Source organism: Aspergillus neoniger (assembly GCF_003184625.1).
Source record: "Aspergillus neoniger CBS 115656 unplaced genomic scaffold BO87scaffold_18, whole genome shotgun sequence".
Taxonomy (NCBI): Eukaryota; Fungi; Ascomycota; class Eurotiomycetes; order Eurotiales; family Aspergillaceae; genus Aspergillus; species Aspergillus neoniger.
The window spans coordinates 478,509-499,094 of NW_020291146.1; the positions used below are offsets into that span (position 1 = coordinate 478,509).

The window sequence follows — 20,586 nt, forward strand, 5'->3', positions numbered from 1 at the left end:
GCAACCAGTAGTCAGTAGTCAGTTAGCCAGCGTGGGACCCAGGCACCGGGAACCAGCCGGTTCATCGAATCGGATCGAGATGAGGGTAGATGTATGTTTGCTAGCATGGTCTGTACGGAGTACTTAGGGGTGTGATGGTGATTGCATGCACTAGGATGGGTGCTAGTTTGATATCAGGGTTGGGCTAGGCTGGATGGAGATGTTTTGTTGGATGTATATCATTTGTATAGATATACTATCTACTAGCTACCGTGGGTAGTAGATGGTAGGTGGAAGGGATGGAAATGGGGTGGAATGTATTGCTAATAGGAATTAGTACTAGTGAGTGGGATTGGAGATATACAAATTCTCAGGTTGAATATATTCAGTAGTAGAAGCTACTATAATTATATAGACTCTACACTTTATACTAGATACTCGCCTACACATGACCTCTAGATATAGTAAATAGTAGAGTAAAGTAGTAGAGTAAAGTAGTAGAGTTAACCTTCAACCCCAACTGCATACATTCCACGAGCCAGACAAGCACACAGACATTGAAGCAGACACACAGACACACAAAACCCAACTGTCAGAGTGCCAGAGTGAGTGGTGAACGACACTCCCGTTCGCATTCCAACTATGTACTACAGTGCATCCTCCGATCGATCTATCCCACCCGCCCTCTGTCCACTTTGTACCTACAGTAAGTTGGATACATCATATCAGGCACGGTTGATAATGCGAGCAAACGAACACGAACACCAACTCGAACTCAAAAACTCAATTCATCCACGGAAGCACGTATGTATCCATCTATTTGTTTATCTAACTTTCTGATCCTTAGCTTAGCGGTCTACAGAGTAACTACAGTAGGTATGGACATGACTCGCTGCCTTTCGGCTATTGATCCACTAGGGGAGTATGACAGGAACCCGGGCTATCTACTATCATTGAAATGGTTTGTTGGGGACGGTGTACATATCACGCTAGTTAGTTAGTTACTTAGTTAGTTAGTCTAATGAAGTGTTACGATCGTCGAATTGACTGGCTGTCCGGATGATTAGTTAGGGTGAGGGTGAGGGCGATGTTTCGGCCGAAGTTGCCTCGTCTCGTCTCGTCTAATAATAGCCTGTCTTACAGTAAGTAGCACAGTAGAGTAGAGGAGACAGGGATTCATCTGTGGTTCAGCTGAACTACTGGATAGACTGGAGTGTTTCGCATTGCCAGGGCCAGGGTCAGGACCAGTGTCAGGGATTGTGGAATGTTCCGTTCTATTTAATAGTATTCTACTCTACTCTACTATCCCATCTATAGTCAAGTATAAGTAGAGGGGATATACACACCTACTATCCTACCATCAACAAACAATAAGTTCAGTCTAGTATAGAAGTAGGGATATACACATACCACTCCCTAATCACCCACTCCATCCTCAGTATCCCTCTCAACCGCAATAACCGCATCAATCCACTTCCCTACTATCCTCGTGGGCCCCTACCATCCCATCCCACCGATGGCATATGATATATCCAACAGTAAAGAAACACGGGAAGTGAAAAAATTTTTTTCTCGTTCTAAATGCGCACATGGTGTCCAGGGGGGAAAAATGAGATGAGAGAGGTTCGTTCGTGAGTTCGTGAGTTCTTGCTCCCGTTCCTCCCGCTCCTTCGGCTTCAATGGCCCCCCGGCCCCGGGATGATGAAACTCTGTTTGAAGGGGGTTGATGGGGTGGGTAAGTTGGGTTTGGGTTGGACTGGTCAGGTTGGACTAACTGGATGGAGTAGTACATAGGATTTAAGTAGGTAGGTACACAGGTAGGTCTGTGGTACCTTTTGTAACAAGGTGCCTTATTTTTTTTTTCTTTGCTTTTCTTAACTGTGCTTCGCCCTTGGAACGGTGCGATTGAGGTGAGCCACTTGCGTCAATTGAGTATTATCATGCCCTGCTGTAGGTACCGGAGGGTAGGTAGGAAGGTAAGTAGGTATAGTATCCCAAGCAACGCATCTTCCCTGTCGTTGGCGAGAAGTGGAACTAACCCGAGTAAGAGTAGACTAGACTAGACTAGACTATTGGATCTCGATTGGGGGTGGAGAAAAAAAAGGGAGGAAATTGGACCTGTCAGGGACAGGATATTATTTATTTTTCTACTTTCGGAGTGAGTTAACCAGCTACAGTATCCGTATTTACTTCCATATTAAACCTGGTGACTTGTTTACTTACTACCTACTTAGTTACTGTACTTAATTCTGCAGCTAGGGTTGGAGGGGATAGTGGAGAAAAGACAACATGAAACTAATGCAGAGAATTTTCTTTGCCTGGGCGACGAGAAGGAAATGAAGCGAGGGGATGGACCAAATCAATGCGAAGGGATACAATTTACCCATCCATGGATGGGGGCCAGACAGACAGAGCTAGCTAGCTACTGTAGATACTAGTTTAGGGTGTGGACTGGACTGGCTGGCTGGTATTGGGGCTGAAGGAAGAAGGTCAAAAAAAAAAAAAAAAAAAGCAGCACCACTGCACGTAAGCAAAACAAAATCACGGTAGAAGAAGCGATTGGACCTGTCATATTCTTCGGGTGGGAAGTTGATACATCCCTTGTGAGAGTACGCAGGGATGAAGAGGGGAAGATTCATGCGGACCTAGTGGAAGTTAATCGGAAAATGAATTTTATTTTATTTTGATTTTTGATTTTTAATTTAAATTTTTTGAACAAGGAAATTGTGAGGGTGGGTTTACTTTGGCAGCAAGAAGAAGAACTAAACTAGACTAGACATAGATTAGCTGGGGATCTGGTTCAGGGACTCTTGGCCCCATCGCCATCGCCATCGGGTACGTAGACGATGACGCTGTCATTTGGGGGTTGGAGGGTTGAGGATTCTGTCCAGGATTCTTTCATTTCTTCCACGGGAGAGAAGCATTGCGAGAACAGCATTTGACATACAAGGATGATTATCAATTAGTATAGAAGAATGTAGAGCAACGTATCTATTTCTACATCCGAACAGCCGACGGGCAAATTATAAATGTAGAAAAAGTTAGGGTAGAAATCTAATCCGATCGGCTTATCGGGCGCGGCGAAGCGATGACGCTGATGCTGCCATGATGCCATGCATCCGGAACCAGACTGAAGGAATGAATGAAATAACTGCCTAATTAATATCCTTTTCTTGTACTCCTCCACTTCCTCGTCATCATCTTGCTGACTGACTTGACTTTCTTGTACACCTTTATTCATCCGGCCGTTCCATCTCCGGCCAGCCACTCTTACTTCCAGTCCAACCATGCCCTTCCGACCCAGCCGTGTGAGTATTTGTGCCTGGTTCGCATCCACGGCTCTGCACTCTTCTTCCATTTAGTCTTGTCTTCCCCTCTTACCTCTGCGAAAAAGAGGATCCATCTTTTCCCTTTCTGCTTCCTGCTTCATGCTTGCTTGCTTGCTTTTTCCTCCTCCTCAACTGCATTAGCTCTCGGTCATACATCCAGCCTACATCTCTAGCACATCTGACCGACGGGTCCTACGGGTCGATCACCCCCTCCACTCTGGGGTTTACCTCTCATCTCCTACATAAACTGAACTGTCCCTGCTCCTACTTGTGGTGGACACGGAAATTAGCTGTTGTTTCATCTGGTCCCTTTTCCCACCTTACTCTCGGATATATTGTCACTTTTGAAATTTTTCTTTACTTTTCGTGGCCCTGGCGAGGCTCAGGCGGAGGTAAGCCGACCCCCGAATCCCAGTTGCCCGTCCCATGGTTCCCCTCCTTCCTTTCCTCGTATGTCACCGGTTCTCCAGCTGCTCGCCACCCACTCAAGGCGAGGTCTGGAACGCACGGCTAGCACGGCGAAAAGCTCGAGGTCTTCTTGCCTTTTAATAATATGGCCCTCTCCTACGTCTCCTGCCTCAATACATGCAATTTCCTTTCATCGCAGATCACTGACGTTCCGGATACTATATAGTTGGCTTACATTCTTACCACTCTCCGGACCCGCATTCCTCGGTTGTCACCCCAACTTCTGTTGCGCCCGTTTGCTGCCTCTTATACATTCCCGTCCGCATTGGGACTTTATGTGAAATACTTTGGCCGTCTTCGTCTACTGCTGCCATTGCACCCGCAATTATAGACTGCCTCTTTACCCACTGCGCGGTCCTCAGGACTCCATCCTGTGTCACTCTGTTTGGTAGGCTTGGAGACCCCACGGGATTTTGAGTCGCCACCATGCCTTCCACTCTGTGGGAGAAGACGAAAGGCACATCTAAGAAAGGTTTCGATAAGGCATGGCATACCCTCGACAAGCTGGGCGATCCCGTCAACCGGCTATCCTACAAGGTCGGCGCAGAGGCCTTTTGGCCCATGACCCTCGATAAAGAAAGCGACAAAGCTGCGCGAATTCTACGAAGTTTCTGCAAAGATGGTTTCTATTCCAACGAAGATGCCGAACGTCAAAGCTCCGACAGCTCGGTCAGCAAAGAATCCGGCAAGATTGATCGCCCCAAGGGCAAGCAGCGGGTCCTGAAGAAGATCCCCGCTAGGGTTATACAGCGCGCCAAGGGTCTCGCTATCTTCACGACTATGCGCACAGGCCTCTGGGTCAGTGGCTCGGGTGGTAGTGGTGTGCTCCTGGCGCGGACCCCAGATACCAATGAATGGAGCCCGCCTTCCGGTATCATGCTTCATACGGCTGGTATCGGTTTCCTGGCGGGCGTGGATATCTATGACTGTGTGGTGGTCATCAATACCTACGAGGCCTTGGAGGCTTTCAAGAAAGTGCGATGCACTTTGGGTGGAGAAGTCAGCGCTGCAGCCGGTCCGGTTGGGATGGGCGGCGTGCTTGATTCGGAAGTACACAAGCGGCAAGCCCCCATCTGGACCTACATGAAGAGTCGCGGTCTGTATGCTGGTGTTGCTGTGGATGGTACCATCATTATCGAGCGTACCGATGAGAACGAGCGCTTCTATGGCGAGCGCATATCGGTCACTGACATTCTTGCGGGCAAGGCCAAACGGCCTCCCGCGTCGATTCAAACGCTGCTGAACACCGTGAAAGCTGCCGAGGGCAACCCAACTGTGGATGAGAACTTGCTGCCTCCCGGAGAAACCCCTGGGGATGTTGAGATTGTGCCTGGACCGGGCTCGTTCGGCATTCCCGACCCCGAGGACCCCGATCCATTCGGCGTCAAGGCACTGGAGGCGGAGGGTCTTTTCATTCGCGAAGCTGGGACAAAATCCAGACCGTCGCAGGAAGCGTTCGAGTTCAAACCCGGCCCGAACAGTCCGATATTTGCGACTTTTCGACGGAGCATCGACAGCTCACCACGCAATAGTTGGCGAGCAAGTGTGCAGAGCTACGCCAGTATGGATCGGGGGACTCAAACTGATGATGGTCCTACGACTGCTCCGACTTCTATCAGCCGTGCCTCCTCCCGGAGCTACCGTGACGTGTCCGACCGGGCTGAGACCAGTCCTTGGGACAACGAGGAGGGACGCTGGGAGACTGTCATCCCAGAACACGACGAATATCACGGCCGGGATGATGTCGAGGACGTGGATCTGGATGACGATGTGGAAATCCACGAAGTCAGCAGCGCCACTGTATCGAAGCGCGAGAGTGCTGCCCATTCGCCTGTCCCAGTCGAAGATTCCATCGCTCCTGTGGAGTTTAAGCGTCACTCGCCCACATTCACACGGGCACGCCTTGTGACGATCTCCAAGCGGATGCCCCCGACCCTCCCACCCCGAAACCCCCAGCGGACGCCCGCTCCTGTTTCGACTTCGACTCCTAGCTCGCCTACGGTAAACCCCTACGCACACAGCCGCCGGCGTTCCGTGGCGTCTAGCCCGGGACACGCCACGTACGGCTTCACAGAGATGCCTCTGTACCACAAGAGCGACTCGGAGAGTGACCTGTCCTCTACCGGTGCTCCCGAGTCATCCAACAAGCCGTCACCAGACCGTGAAGAGTTCCACTCGGTATCCAGTCTGCACGATTCGGACGTGGCGTCCGAGACCGAGGCTAATGAGGCCAAGGAGACTGAGACCGAGAAAACCCACGAGGCATCATCCGATGCGAGCACTCCTACATACGTTCACGAGTCTGATGTCTCCCCATGGGGGAAGTCTGACACAGACCTGGCACCCACGAAGACCATCACTTCCGATGACCACGTCAAAGTTGAGTCTACGGTGCAGCCCCAGACTGCGTGAGTGCTAGAGCACATACCGCCATTCCTTGTATATATTCCTTCTGGCATATTGTTATTGGGATTCATCCCGTTGCATATTGCATGTTGATGTTGATTCCCACTGTGTTTCGGCTGTTTGTATCGCGTTACCAGCTCTTGTTGTTATGTTTTATGTCATACTGTAATGGTAGTCTTAGCGTGCGTGCTGTTTGGTTTCAAATTGGGCATGGGTACCTGGGCGTCTCGGGATGGATACTGGGACGTGGTAAGATGCTTGGAAGCGATTTGAGTTTGACAATATATCCCTATGTTCTCTTCTCCAGACTTCCTAAATTGTAATGTAACAGCACTGTGTAGATTGCATTACCTTGATCGGAACTGCGAAACCTGATCTGTATATGACCGATCACCATCGAGCCACCTACATCATGGCGCGCTCTGAACCAATACAGTAATGTCGATCAATCCCGCTTGAACCAAGGCTGATTTCCTGCTGAAGTATATCATAAAGTGAAACTAGATACTTTGTAGATATCCTCGGCAGTTGCCTGCCATTTACCCCATACACACCTACGGGAGAGTGGAGTGGAGCAAGTGCACGGCCATTCGATCAACCTACTTAGTGAGACACTGACAACCGGCGATCCGCCGGCTTATCGGCGATGGCGTTATCAGACCCCTAGCAGTAGTACTACAGTAGTTAGTTAGTATTTATACTACTTCCTTCGCTCAAATCCCTATGACCGTTTTTAATTTTTTTTTTTTTTTTCTCTCTTTTGTTTTTTTTTCCTGTGAAATTGATGAACTCTCCATGAGAGTTCCGTACAGATCGAAAAAGATACCTAGACAATGACCATGATGCTATCCCTCTCATCATCCGTCTCATCATCCCTCGGCATCATCTCCACTATCACCACCCTAGTCGCAGGACAATCATATTTCCCTCCCACACCGGAGGACCTCACCATCATCGAGTCCGAAATCTTCCCGGGGGCAAAAATCTCCTATAAACAGGTTGAGCTACACCCTACCCCAACTACATTTCCCATCCTAACATCACATCCCTACTAATAATACTTACTTACTATATGACCAACCAGCCCGAAGGAATCTGCACCAACACCGATACCACCAGCTACTCCGGCTACATCCACCTACCCCCGCACACCCTGACCAACCTCTCCATCCCAGGTATCAGCATCACCCAAGCATACCCTATCAATACCTTCTTTTGGTACTTTCCCGCCCGCCACCATAATGGCTCGTCGCCACTCACTATCTGGATGAACGGCGGACCCGGCGGATCCTCCATGATCGGACTATTCCAGGAGAATGGACCGTGCGTGGTGAACCCGGACTCGAATTCCACGAGCGATAATCCCTGGTCGTGGAATGAGTATGTTGATATGTTGTATGTGGAGCAGCCGGTCCAGACGGGGTTTAGTTATGATGTGTTGAGGAATGGGACGGTGGATTTGGTGAGTGGGGAGATTGATGTGGATGTTGATGTGGGGGAAGGTGGGTGGGATGGGGTAAGGCAGAATGAGACGTTTTTGGTAGGGACTCTGCCGAGTCAGGATGTGGGAGGGACGGTGAATGGGACGGTGAATGGGGGGAGGGCGTTGTGGGTCGCGTTGCAGGCTTGGTTGGGGGAGTTTGTTGAGTATCCTGCTGCTGCTGCTGGTGAGGGTGATGACAGGGTGAGTATATGGACGGAGTCGTATGGAGGACGGTATGGGCCTGCGTATACGGCGCTATTTCAGGAGATGAATGAGCGGATTGAGAGCGGGGAGGTGAGTACTGGGAAGAAGATTCATTTGGATACGCTGGGGATTATCAATGGATGTGTGGATTTACTCGTCCAGGTCCCGTCGTTCCCGGAGATGGCGTATAATAATACGTATGGGATTGAGGGGATTAATCGCACGCTTTACGATAGGGCTATGGATAACTGGGGCAAGCCGGGTGGATGCAGGGATATGATTGTCGAGTGTCGCGATGCGGGCGAGCTTGGGGATCCTCTCATGTATGGGGATAATGAGACGGTGAATGGTATCTGCGCGGAGGCGTCGGAGTATTGCTCACGGGAGATCAAGAGTCTGTATACGAATACCTCTGGGAGAGGATACTACGACATAGCGCATTTCTCGCCGGATGCAGCGCTCGTGCCCTACTTCGTCGGGTTTTTGAATCGCCCGTGGGTGCAAAAGGCGCTCGGGGTCCCGGTGAACTATACCATGTCGTCAGAGGCAGTGGGGGACAGCTTCGACTCGACAGGTGATTACCCTCGCAATGATCCACGCGGGATGATCGGGGATATTGGGTACTTGCTTGACTCTGGTGTTAAGGTGGCTATGGTGTATGGGGACCGGGACTATGCCTGTCCGTGGCGCGGCGGGGAAGATGTCAGTCTGCTGGTGGAGTATGCTGAAGCAGAGAAGTTCCGGGCTGCAGGGTATGCAGAGGTGCAGACGAAATCATCCTACGTTGGGGGATTGGTCAGGCAGTATGGGAACTTCTCATTTACGCGTGTCTTTCAGGCGGGCCATGAGGTGCCGTTCTATCAGCCTGAGACGGCGTATGAGATCTTTAATCGGGCTCAGTTTAATTGGGATATTGCGACGGGAGGAGTCTCCTTGGTGGAGAACCAGGACTACGGGACGGAGGGACCGTCATCGACGTGGCATATTAGGAATGAGGTGCCGGAGAGCCCTGAACCAACGTGCTATTTGTTGGCCATGAATTCGACTTGTACGGATGAGCAGAAGGAACGGGTGCTGAGTGGGGAGGCGGTGGTGAAAGATTGGGTTGTTGTTGAGGATGTTGAGGTTCAGGGATCGTTCAGTGGAGATGGTGATCAGTTAGCACAGGTCCCGTTGGGACACTGATGTTAAGTGCAATGTTGATAGTGTGGTGGTTGGTTGTGATATAGATGGTATACACTGCATAAAGATATAGCTGACTAAGTTCATACGTATGTATGATGCTAGCTCGGTCTGGTAAGTGGCCGGCTGACTGCCCGAAATGGAAGACTGAAGCCATCTCAGCTCATTTCCATCAGTCCATTTCAATATCTCCATCTGGCTGTCAAACATCTATATCCACCGGCTGGACCCTTCTAGTCTTACCTCCACTGCTATCACCCGAACAATCCGTATGGCATCACGGGTTGACCCCTCCCTCGCGGCCATCGAACCTTCTCGAACCTTCTATTGGTCGACCGCTGCGGTCAACGTCACACGTCACCGCAGGCTCACCTGAAAGCCGCCGGCGCTGCACTATACATCAGCCCTCGTCCTCACACCTGGCTTCTCCGCTAATCCTTCAGATACATCATTCACTGTGCCTTATGTCTTGAAATCACACCTATATAACCTACATTAACACCCGTCGATATACTCTGATCGGATCGCGGATCGCTGAATCTTCTACGTCATTCGAGACTCTGCTCCCCTCCCCTCGATTCCCCCATCTCACCCCGTGGTGTGACCCCCTCGTGGTGTGCTTATATGGTGTCTGGACTCGCCAATTAGAGCCGTGCATCACATTTCTACCACGTCTATCGATTTCGTGATTCCCGTTCCTTTGACCTATCTTCTGGCCTTCGCCAATCGACTCCACAATGGTTGCAGAAACGAAACTCTACGATGCCCTCTCGATCAGGCCCGATGCCTCGCAGGACGAGATTAAGAAAGCTTACCGTAAGGCGGCATTGAAGTACCACCCCGACAAGAACAAGGATAACCCGACCGCTTCGGAAAAGTTCAAAGGTATGTTCTGGCTCTATTTACCCCGCCCCAGCCTCCCATTTTAGGCCAATGGTGCTAATTTTCAACAGAGGTGTCCCAGGCATACGAGGTTCTTTCCGACCCTGAAAAACGAAAAGTTTATGACCAATTCGGCCTTGAATATCTCCTTCGTGGCGGTCCCCCACCGTCCAGCGGCGGCGGTGGTGGTGCAGACGGCCCCAACCCCTTCGAAGGTGGCATGCCCGGCGGCTTCTCGTTCGGCGGCATGCCTGGCGGCGGCGGTGGTGGTACCCGGACATTCCACTTCTCGACTGGTCCCGGCGGCGGCGGCAGCGGGTTCCGGTTCAGCAATGCAGACGATATCTTCCGGAACTTTGCCAAAGGCAGCATGGGCGGTATGGGTGGTGGTATGGGCGGCGGTATGGATGATGACGATATCTTCTCGATGCTGGGAGGTGGGCTCGGCGGCGGTCGGAACTTCCGGAATAGTCGCGGGCCTAGCGGATTCAAGCAATCGTCGCAGCGCGCGCCCACGCCCGAGCCTACGGTCATGGAGAAGGAGCTGCCGCTGACGCTGGAGGAGCTGATGCGCGGTACGACCAAGAAGGTGTCTGTCAAGAGCAAGACATTTGATGCGAGCGGCAAGCGCACCGTGCAGGATGTGACGCTGGAAGCGAATATCAAGCCGGGTCTGCGGACTGGCTCGAAGATTAAGTACCGGGGAGTAGGCGATCAAGAGGAGGGTGGTCGGCAGGACGTACATCTGATTGTGACTGAGGTAGGCATCCCCACCCTAAACTCATTATACCTTAGTCAATACTAACGATCAGCAGAAAGAACATCCCAACTTCAAACGCCAGGGCGACAACCTCGTTACAACAGTCGAGCTCAGTCTGAAAGAAGCGCTGACCGGCTGGGAACGCATCGTACGCACAATCGACGGCAAATCCATCCGAGTGTCCAAGCCCGGCCCGACACAGCCTGGCCATGAGGAGCGGTTCCCCGGATTGGGCATGACGATCTCGAAGAAGCCCAGCGAGCGCGGCGATCTGGTGGTTCGGGTGAATGTGCGGTTCCCAGCTAGCCTGAGCGCGTCGCAGAAGGACATTCTCAAGGATGTTCTTCCGTGATTCCTTTTCTCTCTCTCTCTCTCTCTCTGATACTCCTATTGTCTCTGTTTATTTCTATTCCCATTTCGCTGGTCTGTTAGCATTATGGCGTTGGGCGTGCGGCTGGTTCCGTGATGTGATGAGTGATGATGATGAAGCAGTAGTAGCTTGGAATAAAAGCTTATATACCTGTATGAGTGTGATAAATTGTTAATGTATGCTACTATGATACTACATAAACGGAGATTCCGATAATCAATTACTCTAGTAGAACAAAAACTAGTATATCTTATCACAATGATCACATGCCCTCCCCATCCGAAACAGGAATACCTAGCTAGCCTTATCGATAAGATAGCGGTCAACAACAACATCACACCTCACCCCCAGCTCCATCCAGCTCCATCCAGCTCCAGCTCGCTCCATCTCCGCAATCCAACCAAAGCAAATCCATCTCAATTCTTCAATCCATTAACCTCTCTCTCTCTCCTCAACTCTTCCACTTAACCAGCATCACCAATCATCACAAATTCCATAATACTGAAAATGAAAACAAGAATAACCTACCTCCAACCCCCCTCCTCGCCATTCACCTCCACCCAAGCAAGCCTCACCCCGACGTCCCTAAGAATCAGTGATCTGGATGCCGCGAAGGAAATTCGTGTTACGATTGATATTGGGGAGGTGGTTGATGATGAGGTACATTGCCTTTCTTCTACTATCTTGATCAAGATAGATAGCTAATATATGTGGATTTCCATGAATTCAGGTCCGAGGTATTCTAAGCGGTTTGCATGAAGTACATATTCGCTGGGCGAGGGAAGATCCGTATGTGGTTGTTGCGCCGTTCGGGAGTAGGGTTTCTGCTGGGGTGGGGGTGGGAGTTAGTCCTCTTCAACACTCTGGAGAGGAGGGTGGGGAAGGGGATGGGGAAGGGGTGTGTCGTCTTCTGAGGAGGATGTTTGGGACGATGGGGATTGAGTGTAGAAATTATACGGTATGTGTTTCATTTTCATTTTCAGTTCTACTTATGGGGTATGTACATGTGTGTGATGCTGATTCTGGTACATGTAGGACTCGTTCACCACTCCTCCTGTTCTCTCTACGCGATTCGCTTCCACGTCAACGTATCAATTCCATTCTGCCCTGCCGGAACATAACCTTGGGGAGTACATCGTGGAGAATATCTGTCGCGGGGAGGGTTCTGCGTGCGCTGCGGATTGGGGCACCGCTGATAGTGTTGATGTGGACTATGATGCGGTGTCGCGGTCGCTGGTGGTCTCGGGGTACTGGGGCCAGCCTAGTGCTTCGGAGGGATGGACGGAGGAGATTCGTGCACCCGGGGAGAGTCGTGATCGGGTTGAAGTTGGGTTGTTGGGGACGGAGAAGGCGGTCGAGGCGGAGGAGATTAAGGTTGGTGGGTTGTTGGGTGTTGTCGGGGTGGATAAGGAGTTGAGTATGCATCCATCCCCTTCCTCTTGTTTTTGTGTGTTGTTGAGGGGATGATAGCTGACGGTTTAGAACCCACGTTATTCTCCTTCCCTTCCAGACACCATGTCCTCCCTCGCGAGGCGACTTTCGATGTCTCCTTCCCCCGTCCGACGGGCACGCATCCGACCATGACCATTTCTCTGTCCCCCGCTGCGCTGGAGTATCCCGCTGCGCCGGAGGACACAACCTGTGCGCTGCATGCGTATCTGACGCTGCCGTCGTATATCTTCGGGGACAAGTACCAGCTGAGCACGGATGATCCGCTGTTCCTGGAGTCGCACCATCTAGTGGCGTTGCGGGCAGTAAGCGGAGCAACGGACCTGGAGGCCCCGGATTGGTTTGTCCCGCACTGGGGTTCGAATTGGCTGCTTGAGCTGGCTACGCCGCCTGAAGGCCAGGTGCCCGAGGAGTGGAACGTCACGGTGCCGCTGCATCTGCGGTACCTGCGGCCGTCGGAGACTGGGTACCGCTCCGCGGGGGTGCCGTGGCCGGTAGTCTTCTGGGCTTGCACAGCGGAAGAGGGCACGAAGATGGGAACGAACCCGTTCGATCGTGTGAACCTAGGTTGGGATGGTATGTTCGGTCCCCGGACGATGTTCTATCAGGTGCATGCTAGTGGAGAGAAAGCCCGGCATGTTGAAGAGTTGGACGTGCCGGTGCTCCGGTTAGAAGAGGGCGGATTCTTCAGCAGTAAGACAGTAGAGCTGGGCACGATGGCAGCGATTGTTCTAGGCTTGCTGTGGGTATTGTGGAAGCTGGGTAGTGTGGCGCGATCCTCCGGACAGAAGAAGAGCGACAAGGAGAAGAAGTCGCAGTAATCATCCCTCCCACACATTCCAACCTTGAGAATGTGTTTAGGCACCAATCTGCCGCCGCTATACACCAGTGTACATAAACCGCTCCATATCGAAGCTGCCCAAACTAGGAATATCAATTAGCAGATCACTCAACCACGAGAATCCCGGATAATCAGCCAACGAATGATGCGGCTCCGTAGAATCACCACCACCAGAATCAGTCGCAGGCGTACCCCCCAGCCCCATCTCAATCTGGTCCGCCCCAGCCCCCGAGTTAACTCTGAGCACATCCTTCAACGCCTTCGTATCCTCCTCCTTCCTGCGCTGATGCAACAAAATCAGCAGATACGCCGTACTATACGCCTCACGCATCACCTCGGTATCATACGCCGCGGCCACCTCGCGCAGCGTGCGCATCGCACCCCCCAACATGACCAACGACGCCCGATTATCTATCGCCAAGAGCGTGCACACCACCTGAAATGGCACGTTCGCGATCTGATGCCACGGGCAAGTCGTCGCGACCATCTCCCTCGCTGCCTGCAGACCTTCCACGGAGAGTGCCAGCACGCGGTCAAGCAGGTCCCCGGAGATAATGCAGTTCAGGGCGCGCAGGCGCCGGTAGATGCAGAGCATGAGGTTACATTGCACGAGGATTAACTGGGGTAAGACATGAGTTTGGTCGAGGACGTTGCGGAGGGCGGATTCGAGGTCTGGAGGGTCCGTTGTTTTGTTTGTGTTTGGGTCGAGGCTTTCGGACATGGGTAAGAGGGTGAAGATTTCTGGGGTGCCCGGGACGCGCGGCGTCGGAGGCAGGGATGTTGCGCCGTGGAGGACGACGCGGGAGCGGGCGAGCTCGAAAGAGATCCAGACGTTGAGATGGCGGGCCATGCCGAAGAGGCGTCGGCGAAGGTCGGGGTCGACAGGGGTGGGAAGTTGGTTAATGGCGTCGGAGGAGGGTTGCTCGAGGTGCAGGCCTGTTGCTTCGATGAGGTGCATTAGGGTGCAGCTGGCTGTCCAGGCGAGGTTCGGGGTCGAGGTTAGGCGGAGGTAGGAGACGCGGAGGACCCATGCTGTTACGGTGTCGAGGGTGGGGGTCGTGTCTGATAGCATGTTTTGGTCGAGGATGAGGCGGGCTGTCTCCGCGAGTTGGAGCTCTGTTGCGCTGGATTGTCTCCGGGAGAAAAGGTAGCCGAAGGCTGCGACGCCGGCGAGGACGGCGTCGTAGGGCCCGTAGAGGAGGGCCGAGTCGGCGGTGGGTGGGAGCCAGCGGCGACTGACTTGGCGGAGGAGGGTGTCGCGGTCGATGAATGGGTAGCATGGGTCGACTTTGTCGAAGAAGATGGCTACCAGGGAGCGCATCTCGTCCTGCGAGATGATGTCCACGATGGGGACTACTTTGGGAGCGGATGGTGGTGGCATTGATGGAGGTGGAAGATGGCGCGCGCCCACGTTCCATGCGAATAGATGCATCTTGGGTGCATTGGTGGGATCGACCTTGAGGCCGAGGCGCCTAGCGAATGCTGCGCCGGAGTTGGCATCTAGCGAGCTGAGCCGGGCTGCTGTCTCCTCTGGGGAGATCTTGGGCTCGTGGCGCGGAGGATGCGCTGCATCAGGGGCCGCTGTAGATTCTGTCAGTGCGGCGGACTGCAGCTGGAATAGTCTGGCATCGCGCTTTCTGCGCGATTGGAGGTCATAGTGGCAGTCGGAGCCGAACTGGGCGCATGTTGTGCATGGCTGGTCGCCGGAGCATTTGCGCTTGCGCGATTGACATAGTGTGCAGGCAACACGGGAACGCTTCCTAGAGGGTTCGGTCATGTCTCCCTTGGCAGCCCATGCCCATGACTGGAGGGTCTGAGGTGTAGATAGGTGTAGAGGTGGAATAAGATCAGGAAGTTGATTCCGGTCAGTTGATGTTGATAATAGTTAACTAGTGCGGAGCATGTGATGTGCTGGTGAGTCAGCTTAGCTTGTGCGGAGCATAATAATTATTCACACCTTATCTCTATCTCTACTTCCTGATCTTCATCGGACCGATCGAGTATCGCGAGGTTCTCAACCGGGTCATAGAGTGCCACTCTGTCGGTCTTTACTTAGCCGATGCGTTGAGAGGTTGAATGGCCATGAAGAAATCTTATTTTAAAACCACCAACAGCAAAGTGCAACGTCAGACATCCATCCACAATACAAGCATCGGAGTCGGAGTATCGCAGACTCCGCTCCGTTCAGCCCCCATGAGAGCATGCCAGCAGTAGTTTATCTTGTCTGACGACGAGTAGTTGCCTGTGTAACCGTGTAACTTGAGTCAAAATGCCAACCGTACGGGCTTGTACAAACTGTGTCCGAGCAAAGACGAGATGTGCCCTCAGTGGGGCCTCCGGGACATGTGAACGGTTGGTCCGCTCTCATTGATATCCTGGCCATGCTGATAGTCTGGTAGATGTGTACGCCTCCGGAAGACCTGCCAGCCATCGCCTCCCGTGCGTAAGCGTCGTTTCGTGGCCAAAGCCTCTGCAAAAGATGTCCAGAAGCTTGAGGAGAAGCTGGACGGGTTGTACAGTATCCTGCATGGCCAGACGGGTATGCTGAACGGGTCGAATCCGTCGGCCCAGGAGCATGCAGTTCCAGCACCTCATACGGACGAAGCCGTATCGCTGTCAGTATCTCTACCGCAGAGTTTATCAGGCGCAACATGTAGTCCAGCTGCTCCTTTCGAGCAGCCTCGGGCAGCTTCTTACGAGCCTAACTATAATGATTCCGAGGTGTACTTGGCTAGGTTCCGCGCCGACTTTATCGGCCATTTGCCTTTTATCGATATCCCAGACTCTCAAACCGCCCATCAGCTGCGTCAGGAGAGTCCGCTGCTGTGGCTAGCGATAATGACTGTCGCATCTACGCGGACAACACAGCAGAAGGCCATGTCTAGGCAGATGAGAGAGATATTTGGCCGCGAGGCGTTTGTAGAAGGCACGAGAAGTATAGACTTCATGTTGGCAGTTCTGGTATACGCCACCTGGGATCGCTACTACGCCCTTGATAAGCCGCTTTTCACTAGTTTGATGCAGTTGGCTATCGCAATTGTATACGACCTAGGCTTGGACAAACCACCGGCGCAGGACCCGAGCCTCTTGCTTAGCTATGATCTGAAGGGACACAATCGGCCGTCCCACTACTCTCGGCTGCCTACCATGCAGGAACGGAGAGCTTTGCTGGGGTGCTTTCTCGTTAGCTTTACGTAGGTAGACTCCACTTGGGTATCGATTCTGTCTAACATTCCAAGGTCGAATGTGTCCCGAAACGGTGAGCCACTTCAGTGGACGCCCTCATTCGACGACTGTCTTCGTGTATTTGAAGAGCAAAAGGAATCAACCAATGATACCCTGCTGGTGCAGCTTGTCAAACTACGTCTCATCACAGGAAAGGTGATGGACGCGCCAGGAACGGCGCCGAGCGACGCTCACTTTTTGCGGCCATCAGCTCCAACATATTTGCAGTCATTTCAGAAGCAGATTCGCCAGTTCCGATCACAAATACCTCCTGAACTCACCGACAACAGTAAGCTCTTAACCCCCGTCGAATACCCAGCTAACGGCCCACAGAGATTCTGCAAATGGAGCTGTACAGCGCAGAAATGATGATCTACGAGATCGGCTTCTCGTCAGACCCAAGCATCTTTCCCCAGCAATCGAACAAACAATTCGAATGTCTCTGTGCCTGTCTCCAGACTATCAAGTCATGGACCGACACCATTCTAGCCCTGCAACCCGTTGAATATGTCGGGCTTTCGTGCTTGATGTGCGCCAACATGGCACGCAGTTTCATCAACCTCTATCGTCTCACGGTCTGCGACTATCCCGTCTGGAACCGTAAGCTGGTGCGGGACACAATAGATGTGTCATGGGTACTGGAGACGGCGGCACAGCGGTTCACACAGGTCAAAGAAGCAGCTGGACTGGATCCAGAAGGTACTCAAGAACTTGACTTCTTCATGATCATGGCAGCGAAAATGGAGGCTATGAAGATGTCGTGGGATACGGCAGTGATGCCAATGATGGAGGACTCTTGGGAGCCGACTTTGGATGATCTGGACTTGTTCTCTAGTGAATTCCGCAATATGTGGAGTTGGTGATTTTCTGCAGCAGGTAACTGTAGAAATACGAGTTTTTTCGGTGCTTACCAACAAGCAGTCCCCCATCCATTTGCAAACGGAGGAATTTGAGGCATGGTCCGGTCCATCGGAGCGGAGTGTCATAGCTCCTACTCCGATCCAGATGTCTTCAAAATCCTTAGTATATCCTTCCCATATAAGATGAGAAGCCATGTCATGGCTATACCCTCAATCTTAATCCCAATCACTTTCTTACCTTTCTCAGTCCCCCAACCCTCTTTACCCTCCATAACATCTCATCTCCAACAATACCACCACCAACACAACATGCCCTTCCACCTCACCAAAGACATCCCCGACCTAACCGGCAAAACCATCCTCATCACCGGCGCCAACAGCGGTCTGGGCAAGGCCTCCGTGCTCGAATTCTCCCGGCACAACCCATCTCAAATCTGGCTCGCCGCGCGCAATCTCACCAAAGCGCAAACCGCAGCGGACTCAATCAAACAACAAGTCCCCACAGCCCGCATCCACCTCCTCGAACTCGACCTCTCCTCCTTCGACTCCGTCAAGCAAGCCACATCGGTATTCCTCTCCACCGCCACCCGCCTCGACATCCTCATGCTCAACGCCGGCGTCATGGCCGCACCACCGGGAATGACCCCCGACGGACGATACGAAGTGCAGTTCGGGACGAACTTCATGGGTCATGCACTTTTGACCAAGCTGCTATTACCAATCATGGAGAGGACAGCGAAGCGGAATGACGCTGGTGTAGGTGGTCGTGTGAGGCTTGTGGCTGTGGCGTCGCATGGACAGCGGTATGCGCCGGCTGGGGGACTGCAGTTCGAGACGTTCAAGACGAATGGGGAGAGCATGGGTCCGTTTGCGAGGTATGGGCAGAGTAAGTTGGCTGTTGTGCTTTGGGTGAGGATGTTAGCGGAAGTGTATCCGTGGTTGACTGCTGCTTCGATTGATCCGGGCGTGGTGGGCACGACGCTTGGGGATGGGGCTACGGGTGCGCCTGGGTATATTCGGTTTTTGTTCAGGGTGGCGTTGGTGTTAAGGCTTGCGTCGAGTTTGGAGGTTGGGGTTAGGAATCAACTTTGGGCAGCGGTGTCGAGAGAGGTGAGTAGTGGGGAGTATTATGATCCTGTTGGGGTGCTGGGGAAGTCGGCGCTTGGGAGGGATGGGGAGTTGGCGAGGAGGTTGTGGGAGTGGACGGAGGGAGAGTTGGATCATTATCTGGGGAGAGATTGATTGTAAATGCAGTTCATACTTTGCTCTTGTTGATGTTTGTTAATTGATTTCTTGGCTATATGGCTTGATTTCTCTGATATGGTTCAATGCTGCACTGTGTAGTAGTATGAAGTGTATATCAGCTCCAATCATTGCTCTCAACTCAGCATGTTATATAAATGCAGCTACATTCAATTCTTGGTATACCTTAACTGTGAGCTCATAAAGGTCAATCTTCGTACCTCCTCCCATCAGGATACCCCATAAGTCCCTCCAGCTCCTTCAAATCCGGCATCCCCGCCGGTCCAGGCATATACAGCATATTCTCCCTCTCCGACGTCCCATTCCACCAGATCTCATTCTTATGCAACGCATCCATGATCTTCGGCGCATCAATATACGTCCGTATCTCCACCATTTGATCTTGATACCACTTCGTTACCCACACGTTGATGATATCAAATGGGTCTCCTGCACATCATCAGTATAATTATCCCTCAAATATACAATATACTAAAGAATGGAAGGTGATAATACCAGAATTCATTACCCCCTTGAAGTTTACCTCCTGCACCGACCATTGACTCTCACACCCCCCAATGATCGCAACTGGATGGATCTCAAACTTATCGGCATGATCCATGAACAATACACTCACTCTTCGCAATGCATTCACATAAAAGTGCAGCAGATCGTTATAGTGTCCCGCAATCGGATGGTGTCCTACAACGGTGAAACTGACGTTTTTGTGGATCAGCGTGAAGAGCTTCGTCATGTCTTTTTCGAGGATTTTGAACGAGTCCCAGATGTGGGGTTGCGAGACGTAGGTACAGTTCGTCGAGGGATTCTCGAAGTGGAAGCCCTCGCGAGGAGGGTCTGAGGGGGATGGAGGGATGAGGCCATCGCCGGTGCAGGGGTGGTCTTGGTTAGGATCATTGGGGTCGATGAGGCCGGTGCCGTTGCAGTGAGGGTCGTCTAGGGGTTGAGAGTCTGTAAGAGAGGGGGCGAGAAGGGTTTGATCATTGTTGGTGTTGATGACACGGTTGGGGAGAGTAAGGGTGAGTGTTAGTACTGGGAGAAGCAGGATTATGAGGATGAGGTGCATGGGTGTTACTATCTCGGATAGATGTACTAATTTGATGTTTATAGTTTTGAAGCATGACATATAGTGCAATGTATGTTTCTATTGAAGTTTTATGTATTGGTCTAATCAAGTCTCCGAACGCATAATCTGCCGGGTATCACGGTCATGTATGCTGCAAAAATGAGCCGGTGCTGCATTGGTTAGCTCTGTGGTTAGTTGAGCAGACTGTCCGCAGCTGGTTGGCTCCTCTGGTTACAGTTGCACATTAGTCCAGGATGTGTGTGAGCAATGCGACGACTCAATTGGTTGTTGAGTATTAAAAGTCTTCCTTGTGCTGACTAGTGGTGTAACACTCGGCGCCAACTTGCATCAATTTTATATACCATCACCATCTACTATCCAGCAGTATTGGTTGTATACCATGAGCTGGAATAACCCCAGCATTCTTAATTGTCGTCCGGGGATAGAGTATTTATATTAGTCAAGAATATGCCGGAAAGAGAGAATGAAGCTATCAGTTATGTAAAAGTTAGTCACCAAGATCTGCCATACTTGGGGTTATCATAACCACGAAACCCACCAAGTGGAGAGACTTACATCAATAGTGAGTCATGGCGAGTTCTCAGTGGAAGGGAAGGGAGAGCCCGCCCCCTGTTTGGGGCAGCCATGGAATGGCTGGGTAGCTGTTCCTGTCGTTGAGCTGCACTAATCCTTACTGTTCAGAGGAACTGGGGTTCATTATTGAAGAAAAAATGGATCCATCAAGTGAAGGGCGCGAGAATCGGCGGAAGAGTGAGTCAAGGGAATGAATAAAACCCTGCCAAAGTTGGCCTCCCCGATAGC

At 51.9% G+C, this 20,586-nt stretch overlaps 9 protein-coding genes across 9 annotated transcripts; 6 read left to right on the top strand and 3 right to left on the bottom strand.

Annotated features, from left to right (window-relative positions):
* Positions 1–2,976: 2,976 nt before the first annotated feature.
* Positions 2,977–4,090, bottom strand: BO87DRAFT_407160 (uncharacterized protein; the record flags this gene model as incomplete). The annotated part of the gene is made up of 6 exons (XM_025626050.1): positions 2,977–3,033; positions 3,073–3,109; positions 3,361–3,477; positions 3,577–3,610; positions 3,711–3,805; positions 3,972–4,090. The coding sequence occupies 6 exons, from the start codon at positions 4,088–4,090 to the stop codon at positions 2,977–2,979; spliced, it is 459 nt and encodes a 152-aa protein (XP_025479282.1).
* BO87DRAFT_66320 (lipid-binding SYLF domain-containing protein) lies at positions 3,771–6,274 on the top strand. The gene has a single exon (XM_025629459.1). The coding sequence runs from the start codon at positions 4,203–4,205 to the stop codon at positions 6,186–6,188; it is 1,986 nt and encodes a 661-aa protein (XP_025479283.1). The 5' UTR covers positions 3,771–4,202; the 3' UTR covers positions 6,189–6,274.
* An 881-nt stretch (positions 6,275–7,155) lies between these two features.
* cp1 (putative carboxypeptidase S1) lies at positions 7,156–9,421 on the top strand. The gene has a single exon (XM_025629460.1). It carries the CDS (start codon positions 7,255–7,257, stop codon positions 9,052–9,054), a length of 1,800 nt encoding a protein of 599 aa, XP_025479284.1. The 5' UTR covers positions 7,156–7,254; the 3' UTR covers positions 9,055–9,421.
* A 367-nt stretch (positions 9,422–9,788) lies between these two features.
* BO87DRAFT_426550 (putative DnaJ domain protein Psi) lies at positions 9,789–11,045 on the top strand (the record flags this gene model as incomplete). Its single annotated transcript, XM_025627369.1, has 3 exons — positions 9,789–9,936; positions 10,005–10,693; positions 10,749–11,045. The coding sequence occupies 3 exons, from the start codon at positions 9,789–9,791 to the stop codon at positions 11,043–11,045; spliced, it is 1,134 nt and encodes a 377-aa protein (XP_025479285.1).
* Positions 11,046–11,423: 378 nt separating this feature from the next.
* BO87DRAFT_335709 (uncharacterized protein) lies at positions 11,424–13,568 on the top strand. The gene is made up of 4 exons (XM_025620505.1): positions 11,424–11,723; positions 11,794–12,021; positions 12,099–12,480; positions 12,546–13,568. The coding sequence occupies exons 1-4, from the start codon at positions 11,571–11,573 to the stop codon at positions 13,331–13,333; spliced, it is 1,551 nt and encodes a 516-aa protein (XP_025479286.1). The 5' UTR covers positions 11,424–11,570; the 3' UTR covers positions 13,334–13,568.
* BO87DRAFT_66421 (putative C6 transcription factor) lies at positions 13,362–15,200 on the bottom strand. Its single transcript, XM_025629461.1, has one exon. The coding sequence runs from the start codon at positions 15,128–15,130 to the stop codon at positions 13,391–13,393; it is 1,740 nt and encodes a 579-aa protein (XP_025479287.1). The 5' UTR covers positions 15,131–15,200; the 3' UTR covers positions 13,362–13,390.
* A 422-nt stretch (positions 15,201–15,622) lies between these two features.
* Positions 15,623–17,441, top strand: BO87DRAFT_309847 (Zn(II)2Cys6 transcription factor; the record flags this gene model as incomplete). Its single annotated transcript, XM_025619482.1, has 4 exons — positions 15,623–15,705; positions 15,753–16,547; positions 16,593–16,867; positions 16,912–17,441. 4 exons carry the CDS (start codon positions 15,623–15,625, stop codon positions 17,439–17,441), a joined length of 1,683 nt encoding a protein of 560 aa, XP_025479288.1.
* A 306-nt stretch (positions 17,442–17,747) lies between these two features.
* BO87DRAFT_426554 (short-chain dehydrogenase/reductase) lies at positions 17,748–18,680 on the top strand (the record flags this gene model as incomplete). The annotated part of the gene is made up of 1 exon (XM_025627370.1): positions 17,748–18,680. The coding sequence occupies one exon, from the start codon at positions 17,748–17,750 to the stop codon at positions 18,678–18,680; it is 933 nt and encodes a 310-aa protein (XP_025479289.1).
* Positions 18,681–18,888: 208 nt separating this feature from the next.
* On the bottom strand, positions 18,889–19,819 carry BO87DRAFT_459540 (uncharacterized protein; the record flags this gene model as incomplete). Its single annotated transcript, XM_025628964.1, has 2 exons — positions 19,197–19,819; positions 18,889–19,130 (listed from the first exon to the last, which is right to left on the bottom strand). The coding sequence occupies exons 1-2, from the start codon at positions 19,762–19,764 to the stop codon at positions 18,889–18,891; spliced, it is 810 nt and encodes a 269-aa protein (XP_025479290.1). The 5' UTR covers positions 19,765–19,819.
* Positions 19,820–20,586: the final 767 nt, after the last annotated feature.

Bases quoted from the DNA above. Each gene is read 5' to 3' on its own strand.
- BO87DRAFT_66320 (XM_025629459.1), top strand. From the start codon at position 4,203: ATGCCTTCCACTCTGTGGGAGAAGACGAAAGGCACATCTAAGAAAGGT.
- cp1 (XM_025629460.1), top strand. From the start codon at position 7,255: ATGACCAACCAGCCCGAAGGAATCTGCACCAACACCGATACCACCAGC.
- BO87DRAFT_335709 (XM_025620505.1), top strand. From the start codon at position 11,571: ATGAAAACAAGAATAACCTACCTCCAACCCCCCTCCTCGCCATTCACC. The intron at 11,724-11,793 runs GTACATTGCCTT...CCATGAATTCAG, and splicing joins GGGAGGTGGTTGATGATGAG to GTCCGAGGTATTCTAAGCGG. The intron at 12,481-12,545 runs GTATGCATCCAT...CTGACGGTTTAG, and splicing joins CGGGGTGGATAAGGAGTTGA to AACCCACGTTATTCTCCTTC.
- BO87DRAFT_66421 (XM_025629461.1), bottom strand. From the start codon at position 15,130: ATGACCGAACCCTCTAGGAAGCGTTCCCGTGTTGCCTGCACACTATGT.